Consider the following 9,272-nt stretch of genomic DNA (forward strand, 5'->3'; position numbering starts at 1 on the left):
TATGCACAGCTACATCTGAGTCAGGGATTAAAAACTTCTTTCAATTAACAATTTGATGAGCCTTTCTTTACCTAATCACTGAACAAGTACATATTTCTACTCTGAAGCATGTTTAGAGGAGTACTTTTATAGATGGAATTTACATGCAGCATAATGTGGGAGAAAAATGATGACAAACTGATAATGCAGATGCATTTTTCAAAAATCAGTTTTATCTTTAATTGTTACATTCCAAAGGGGATATATGAAAGTTAGGCATCCAGCATCTGTATAACCTCTGAAGAGAGATGAGTACAGAGTCGCAGCTAAAAAAATACACCTAACTCCAAAGATGACAGGTGCTAGAGAAAGTATGTGCCTTACACAATCAATCCAGACAAATGCAGGAAGATTTTTATAAATATTTCATCATATACTAACTCCTGAGACTTTACCCATGAAAAGAAAGGGAAAGACTTTATAAGAGCTATCATAAACCTACAATATATTAAGCTGTTAAAGCAAAATAGAACAAAATCTCAACACTGTCTTGAATGTGCACTGCATTTGAATTCATCTACATCACAGTACTTGAAATATGCAGCTCCAGGAGTTAGTGTCCATTTATGTTTTGCCTTAAGTCTGCAGACATCACTTGCCATAAGAGCATCTTGAAAGTACGAGTGCAAGAAACCAAATGAACACAGCCAGCAGGGTTTCATTCTCTGAGACCAAAACTACACTGCAAGACTTTGATTTCCAGTACCTAACATCAATCAGCAGAAAATCCAAGTATATTTACAAAAGGTCTTTACATAAAGTGATTAGTGAGTTGTAAGTTATTACTGTGTTCCCAGGTACTTTTTAACCACATAAATAGTAGAGAGAAATATATAGTTAAAAACCACCATAAAGTCACAACTGTAAATAATGTACCACAGTGACAACCCAAGGTATCTTAGGGTTTGTTTTCTTTTCAGTTTTTTTTAGTAAAAACCATTTGAAAACAAAGATTTAAGCTTTTCATTAACTAATCTGTTTAAACTCCTTCCACTCTAGTACATCCCTTCAAAGTTCAAATACTTCTTTAATTTGTTTTTTTAAATCAATAACAAATCATTCAAGAAAACTCTTCTGAATTGGCAGGATCAGGAAGACTTCTGTCATCTCTTTCCACTAGTCCACATCCCTGGAGTTCTTTCCCAGAGCCCTCCTTAGCTCAGCACAACGTGCCGGTCGAAGACAGACTTGCGCTGCTCCTGCACCTGGAGCTTCCAGCGCTGCTGGGCATATTCCACCTTGTTCAGCACGTTGGCACGGCTCCGCGAATGGGCCAGCACGTCGTGCGCATTGGCGAAGGGCTGGTGGTCCTGCAAGGGCAAAATGCTCCCGTTACTCCTCACAAGGTCCAGCTCCAAGCCTGCTGTGTTGTCATATTCCCACAGGATGTGGGGGGTGGTTTGGTTTTGTCTTCCTTTAAGGTAAATGAGATGTTCCAAAAAGCTGGTCAGTAACAATGACCAAGCAGGTTTTTGAAACACTGGAACTGTACTTCAATTTCTCATTGACAGCAACTTGCACAGATTTCCCAAATAGACCACACTTCATTGTATTGTCAATTACCTGCTGCCCAGGTAAGCTGCAGTATCATAGCAATCTTGCATCCATTTGCAGTCCAGAGCGGACCCAGGCACTCCCATGACTGTCGTGAATGCACTTCACAACTGAATTAGGGTCAGCTCCCTGCCAGCTCCTGGCCATTTCCTGCCAGGCAGCTCAGGATGTTCCCACACAGCTTCTGTATCAAACCAACACACTCTGATGTTTACCAAACTAAGCCTATTGTGCTGAGCTGTCTGAAAGCACAGTGTCAATACAGCTGTTTAAGTGACAGAGCTCAACAAGAACCGAGTGCTTGTTTAACGTTTACTCTCTCTGTTTTCTAACAGTATCTGCAAGGCTTTATTTTCTGCTAGCAAATATAGCCAAGTTATAAACAGTAAGAGTTGGAACTGAACTTCTTATTTAGCTCTTAAACTGTTTGGACAACGTAATGCTGCTAAAGCTACATCAGAAAGCATCATATATACAATGCATAATGAAAAATAACATAATTATGTCCTATATTAAAATACTGTCTTTTTGTATCCCTACATTTCATATTCTTTTTTCCCCCAGAACACTTTTGAAGATATTTACATTAATGGATACTTTATTTGTGATATGACTGTGCAGAGCAGCTCAATGACAACTGTAAGCTGTACATAGATAATCATTAACGATACCTATTGAAATGATTGCTGTAAGTCCCAAAGCCACAATGAGCATTAAAAAAATATTCCCATAGAGAACAACAGACAAGCCCTATCAAAAGAGCTATCATCTCACCATAAAAAGTTATACAATTGGATTTACCTAGAATCAGCATTTAACAGGAGACAGGTCACTTCATTCACAGGGAAAAAAAAAATCGTAACAGCAACACATGGTTTGCTACTGTAAAACACATGGTGGGAGAACACAGGACAGTCTAGATGGTACTGGCCTTCCTGACAAACAAGATTCTCAGCTCCAAGTCTAGATATTGTCATTTTCTATGTAGACAAATAAGGGGAAAAAGAATTTAAGAGGAAAGAGGACTAAGGAAGTGGCTTACATTCATCAGTTGCCACTGTCATCAATGGGCAACAAGAAAGAGTGAACACACTGCCTTGAAATTCAGCCACAAAATCCATGGACATGGTATTTTTGAAGTGTGACAAGAATATCTCAAGAACATGCAAGAGGGAAGGCAAGAATGGGGATTATTCATAACGGACCTTAAAATATGTTATGTTCACAGAACAGCTACAGCAAAACATAACATTGGTCAAGATGGATCCAGACTTTGAGGTAAATTTATTCGCAGTTAACCTGAACTCTGCCATGGGACTTATTTCACTTATTCCACATGCAATCAAAAGACTAACTCACATTTGGAGGCATTAAGGTAATTTATCTAAGCTATAAATTTGTCTGAGATATAGCATACAGCACAAGCTCACTTAATTCAAGCAGGAGCTGCCCAATTTGCTATAAGAATGCACAGAGAGGGAAGAGTCATTCAAATACTTCCTTTCAAAAAAAAACAAAAACAAAAACAACAACAAACACTCAACTCAAAATCCTCCTAGAGGATGCTGGGAAAATCCCACATTGTCAATACAAAGACAGTTGAAACATGTCTCCATGTAGGTAAGTTCAGAAACAGTGGGACAATCATGAGCCATCTTTACTTAAAAAGTGTTTCTGTTTGCTAAGGGGATAATCAAGTATTCAAAGTTCAGTATTTTCCTAGATAATAGCTTTTATCAGCTATGCTTTATGCACCCTGATTTCACAACAAAAATATGTGACTGTTACCCAGTGCTAGAGACTGAAAAGGCCAGTAATGACAGGAAGCCGTGTCACTACTGGACTGCTCCCAAAAAAAGCTCTTCTGACCTGTTAGAATATACTGTCACATTTTGATTTCTGGCTGTAATACTAAGAAATTATTTCAGCATCCATTACTATTCTGCTTCATTATAGCAATTTCTTATTGAAGTTTTAGCATCAAGAAACTCAAACTTGAACAACACAAGATGTTTCTTTTTGTAGAGAGCAATCCAAGCAGTAAGCAGTTCCCATAAAAATATCACTGGCAAGACTGGATCATTAAATCTTAAAGACCTATACTCCTGTATATTCTTACCTCCATTCCTACACTGTTTCTTCTCTGTGCCTAGAGCTGACATCACTGAAGAGGTTCTCACTGCTTTCCAGCCCAGTGAAAAATGAAAGAGTGGCTTCACGGAAGTCATCACACACCTTTCCTTTCCTCTCCCAGCATGGAAAGCATTTACACTGCCTGGCAAAAAAAGCTGCTCACCCCAAATAATTATCAACCAACCATCCCAATCTTCATGCTAACCAAGCACATAAAGACTCTGGTGAACTCACCCCTATGTCTTCATCACTTTGTATGAGCTGTGAATGTCCAAGGAGATGCCTCTTCAGGATGGGCTCCACCAGGGTAAGGTACACCATGTACAGAAGAAGTAGGCCCAAAATGGACAGGTATATGATGATTGTCACCTACATAATGCAAGCACAGTTTATGCCAAGATTGCAACATTTGCCCCCTAGTCTCACAAGAGGCAGCAAGGACCTAAAGATGAGTACAGGCAAAGTTTGATCTTTGGTATTGTCACCAGGTGATTTAAAGCCCAGAAACAAATGAAAACTAACAAACTACAACATGGTATTAAGAATTTAGGGCAGCTTGAAACAGTGAGACCCTGTAAAGAATCTTAGGCTATGTCTCTTTAAACAATTCAGTATTGTAACTCTCGCTTCCACCAAGACAACTGTCCAGCCTGGCCATTAAACAAGTGACAAATCTGGGGCATGCCCCACTGATCTCCCATTGTCTAGCACAGACCCGAATTCAGTCACCAAGCAAAACAAAGCACCAAACTTCTAAAATCCCAAAAATAAAGTAGTCTGTGTTGTCAAAAACTAAAAGACATTCTGCAGTCTATTCACAGCAGTCCAGGCCTCAATGGCTCCAATGAGATAAGAATGTGAAGAGTACAGACAACATCTGTTAGAACAAACATGGATAAAGAAAATTTATAATAAGAAAGTAAGGCAGCTGTGTAATGAGAGGCCCTCTGAAATAATAAGGAAAACAAAGCCCAAAATTTGACAAAATGTCTTAGAACATGCAATTTTAGCAAGGTGTAAAGTCTGATCTCAAAAGTGGAGATCTTCAATAAAGTGTCTCAGGTTCACTTCTTCAGTAAAGTTTAATGCTATTGTTACTGCTCAAGACTGAATAACTACTACAAAAAAAAGTTACTTTTTAGGCTGCCTTAGAACAGTTTTCCCTTAAAAATAGCATTTCTCTAAAAGACAATAGACATATTTACTAAACAGTTGAAGTCTTTGATATATGCCAACAGAATTACACTGCTTACCTTAATTGTGACTGAGCTTCTCTCCTCATATTTGCACTCACAACGTAAACAATAAGCTTCTACATCAGGTCCAGGGACAGGCATAGGCTCCACCACATGGAGACAATCACTGAGGAAACATAGAAACTGCCCAGTCAGTTTTGAGCTGGCTTTAGCTGAGCTGTTCCACTCTGCTGCAGGAGCTGAGACGCTCAGCTTGCTTAAGTTCAGTTGTTCTAAACTGCAGGTACAAATAAATCACTACGCCACAGTTATGTCACTTAAAGGAGAAATTCAGCTACTGACAAGCTGCTGAACAAGTTTTAAGATCTTTCTAGTTCAATACAATGTCTTCATTTTTCAGAGAAGTATTAAAGCTGTTAGCAGAACAAGTCCAAGGATATGAATCCAGCACAAATGCATCATTTGACACTGACATCATGGATAAAAGTAAATTTCAGCTACTAATTCCCCTTCTTTATTCACTCAGAAGAGCCTTATTCCATCCTTTCACTGTCTGAAGGGAGATGAGCCTCTCTTTGACATTACTGAATTTTTTTTTTCATGTCATCACAAGGTACAGATATTGGGGGAAAAAAAGGGAAGTCAGATGGGTTGTTTCTCTAAGCAGCAAGACAGTGAATAAAAAGCATTCAGCTTTCAGCAAAAGCATTTGACTTAAAGGATTACCAAATATAAGTCAGTTCTCTGTGGAAAAGTGTGGCTGACAATAATATGCACTCTATAGCACAGCATCAAAATCCAGCTGCCATGAGACAACTGCTTCCAACAACAACTTACATAATGTTGGTGACTTTCTGCTGACTCAGGTTGTTATTCAGAGTTCAGACCCTCAGGATCCCTGCAGAGCACTGACAGAACCAGAATCCTTTCTGGTTTCACTTTTCTCCTGGTTATCTCAGTGCTGGCACAGTCAGCAGCAGGTAGTGAAACACAAGGCCTGAAGTGAGAGCAGCAGCCTGGGACTCAACACTTTACTGGGCTAAATTGCAGTGCTGCAAACACCAGCCAGGCACCAGCTCATCTCTTCTGTCTTCTTTCTTCTTCTTCTTCATAGCTGCAACTGCTGAGTGCCACCTCACAGCCTCTGGAGGGGAGTGGAGGGTTTATTTGTCTCATTTATGTGAAAGCAGAGCTACATTTTTTTTTCTGTGGAAGAATGCAGCATTCAAGCTACAAAAATCAAAAATACATGCCAGGTACAATCTCTGCAAATGCTGCTCCTAAGACCGAAAGCTTGTATCAATACACTGCCCAAGTACTGCAGAAATCTTGTATGCTGGTTAAGTACAGTAGTACTTAACCAGCATACAAGATACTTCTCTTACTGAGAAGATAAGAAATATCTTACTGAGAAGATAAGAAATATTAATATCAGCATTTTTTCTTCTCCAAGTTGCTAGAAAGGGCAAAATCTATTGGAACCTCATAAAATTCAAGAAACAACAGTTCCTAAATGATGGGATGGTTTTCAAGAGTAGAGCAAGCAAAGAAAATACTCCTAAGCCCCAGTTCCAGGTTTGTGTCCCCTTGCCTTTATACCACTCCAAGTCACTGTATTCAAAACACATCACTTTCTTCCCTTCTACTACTTCCAAGTCTAAATAAACAACTAAACATGCAAGCAAGCAAACCAAAACAGAAGACAAGGCAAAACCTACAGGCTTTAAGCCTTGTCCCTTGCTAGAGCTGAATTCTGGAGTACTTCTGAAAGAAAAGCTCCAGAAAGTTATGGAAATGCTCTGCTTTGTCCTGGCAGCACCACAGGAGATTCATAGGTAATCACTACAGAACAAGGCTTTAACCAGTAAGATTTATGATAATTTTGTATGTGCCACACACACTCACCAGTCTTTCTGTGAAACATTTTTGTTGTAAATGTGGCCTGAGTGGTCCCTGTAAGGAGGGCAGATGCATTTACACCGGACATCCTCAGAGTTCTAAAAGTGAAGCAAACAACATGCTTAGAACAAATTATCTTATTATGTAATTTATATTATCAGGGTACAGAAGGCATTCTTCACATAAGACTTGAAATATTTAACACAAATCACTTCCAAGTACCGCTGAACACTCTTACTCAAGACTTCCTACAAGTTTAAGAACAACCCTTCAGAATTACTAAGTGAGTAGAGCAATTTGTCAAGTAACACTACTGTTTGAGATAAAAACACATTCTTGAGGGGAAAAAAGGAGTTTAAGCTCATTCCTCTTCCCAAGAAAAACTATATATGCAAAAATTGCTGATGTTGATTAATCAACTATTCAGCTTATGAGGACAGCTGCTTGTTAGATAAAGTGATGAGCTTAAAAGGAATGAAAGAATACTAAGCTTATTTTAGCAAACAATAAGAGACAAAGGATAAACATGGCTTATCTAAAGTTCAAGGCAATTTCTAGTGGCATTGCAAAAGAATGTGTGAACAAGTATTGGTAATGAACACTGAGCACAGGTCAGTTGGAAAACCCTGACTGCACTAGCACAGAATCATAGAAAGCTTTGGGTTGAAAAGGATCATCCAGTTCCAGTTCCACTGCCACAGGAAGGGACAGCTTCCACTAGACCAGGTTGCTCAAAGCCCTGTTCAAGCCAGCCTGGAACACTGCCAGGGTCAGGGCATCCACAGCTTCTCTGGGCAGCCTGTGCCAGTAACTCATCACCCTCACAGAGAACTTTCTTCTTGATACCCAACCTAACCCTACCCTCTTTCAGTGTAAAACTTTGTCCAGACACTACATGCCCATACAATCAGTTCTTCTCCATCTTTCTTACAGATTTCAGGTACTGCAATTAGGTCACCTCTTCTCCAGACTAAACAATCCCAATTCCCTCAGCCTTTCCTCACAGGAGAGGTGCTCCAGCCCTGTGATCCCTTCCACGGCCTCCTCTGCACTGGCTCCAGCAGCTCCGTGTCCTTGTTGTGCTGGGAGCCAGAGCCGGGTGCAGCAGTGCAGGGGGGTCTCAGGAGAGCAGCACAGATCCCCCCCACGTACCACATCCTACCCCACAGAGCTTCTGCTCTGCCACAGAGGAGTCAAACCCCTGATCACCATCAAAATGGAGAAAATCCAGACGTGTTTGGGGAAAATTCAAACGCGGGTGCTCTGATTGTAGAAGACACGGTGTTCTCTGCCCGCGCCAGAGAACTGCGGTAGCAGTCCCAGACATTAACGCAACAGGGAGGGCCAGGAGCGGAGCGCCCGCACTCAGCGCGCTGAGGCCGGGCAGCGACCGGAGCAGCGGCGGGCCCGGCACTCAGCCCCACCCAGCCCGGGAACGGCAGCTCCATCTCCACTCACAGTTTTGTGTGACGGTGTCCAGGGGCACCGCGGCAAAGTGACATCAACGGCTACGAGCTCACGGGGAGCGCAAGAACCGGGGCTGGCGCCGAGGCCGCACCAGCGGCCCTGCTCCTCCGCCGAGCGGGGCAGGGCAGCGCCCACAAGAAACCACCGGCTCCGGCTCCGGCCTTCCCCTACAGCCGCCCGGGGCGGCAGTGGGGCCGAGAAGGCGGAACCACCCGCGGGAACCGAGCGCCCGGTAGGAGCGGCGGATGGAGGGAGGGCCCGGTACCGGGAGCGCCACCGTGACCCGTCCCCCGCGTCCCGCTCACCTTGGCCTCGGCGCCCAGCCCCGCCAGTGCGGTCAGCAGCAGCAGCGAGCAGAGGCGCGCCCCGCGGGCCGCCATATCGGGCCCCGCCGCTCTGTGGCCGCTTTACCGCCGCTTGTCGCCGCTGCGCCGCCGCTGGGCACCTGCAGCCATCACTTCCGCCTGCCGCTGCCCTCACGTGGGGCGCCGTCCGCTCGTGGCGGCGTCCCCCGTGGGAACGCCACGAGCGCGGGCCGGCCGGCAAAAATATGTTCCTGAAATCGTGGAATCGTCAGGTATGGAAGAGACTTCCAGGATCATCGATTCCAACCACCAATCCAGCCCTGTAACCACTAAACCATATCACCTATCCAGGTCCAGAAACCTCTTGAACATCTCTAGGGATGGTGACTCCACCATCTCCCTGGACAACATATTCCAATGCCTGACCACGCTGACAGTGAAAAAATTTGTTCTAGTCTGTAACCTGAATATCCCCTGACTCAGCTTAAGGCCATTTCTTTGAGTCCTCTCACTGCAGGCACGGCAGAAGAGACCAGCCCCCATCTCACTGCAGCCTCCTTTCAGGTGTAGAGAGTGATGAGATCTCCCCTGAGCCTCCTCTTCTCCAGACTAAACAAATCCAGCTCCCTCAGCCGCTCCTCATAAGACACATTTCTGAAGCCTTTCAGGAGCCTTGTTA

General features: G+C 43.1%; 1 protein-coding gene across 1 annotated transcript; it reads right to left on the bottom strand.

Annotated features, from left to right (window-relative positions):
• Window positions 1–192: 192 nt before the first annotated feature.
• On the bottom strand, window positions 193–8,758 carry TMEM9B (TMEM9 domain family member B). Its single transcript, XM_068194162.1, has 5 exons — window positions 8,594–8,758; window positions 6,828–6,919; window positions 4,980–5,088; window positions 3,961–4,095; window positions 193–1,349 (listed from the first exon to the last, which is right to left on the bottom strand). The coding sequence occupies exons 1-5, from the start codon at window positions 8,666–8,668 to the stop codon at window positions 1,194–1,196; spliced, it is 567 nt and encodes a 188-aa protein (XP_068050263.1). The 5' UTR covers window positions 8,669–8,758; the 3' UTR covers window positions 193–1,193.
• Window positions 8,759–9,272: the final 514 nt, after the last annotated feature.

Source organism: Anomalospiza imberbis, chromosome 6 (genome assembly GCF_031753505.1).
Source record: "Anomalospiza imberbis isolate Cuckoo-Finch-1a 21T00152 chromosome 6, ASM3175350v1, whole genome shotgun sequence".
Classification (NCBI taxonomy): domain Eukaryota; kingdom Metazoa; phylum Chordata; class Aves; order Passeriformes; family Viduidae; genus Anomalospiza; species Anomalospiza imberbis.

Bases quoted from the DNA above. Each gene is read 5' to 3' on its own strand.
- TMEM9B (XM_068194162.1), bottom strand. From the start codon at position 8,668: ATGGCGGCCCGCGGGGCGCGCCTCTGCTCGCTGCTGCTGCTGACCGCA. The intron at 5,089-6,827 runs GTGAGTGTGTGT...ATGTTTCCTCAG, and splicing joins AATGTTTCACAGAAAGACTG to TGATTGTCTCCATGTGGTGG. The intron at 1,350-3,960 runs GTGAGTTCACCA...TTGCCCTTGCAG, and splicing joins AAAGTGATGAAGACATAGGG to GACCACCAGCCCTTCGCCAA.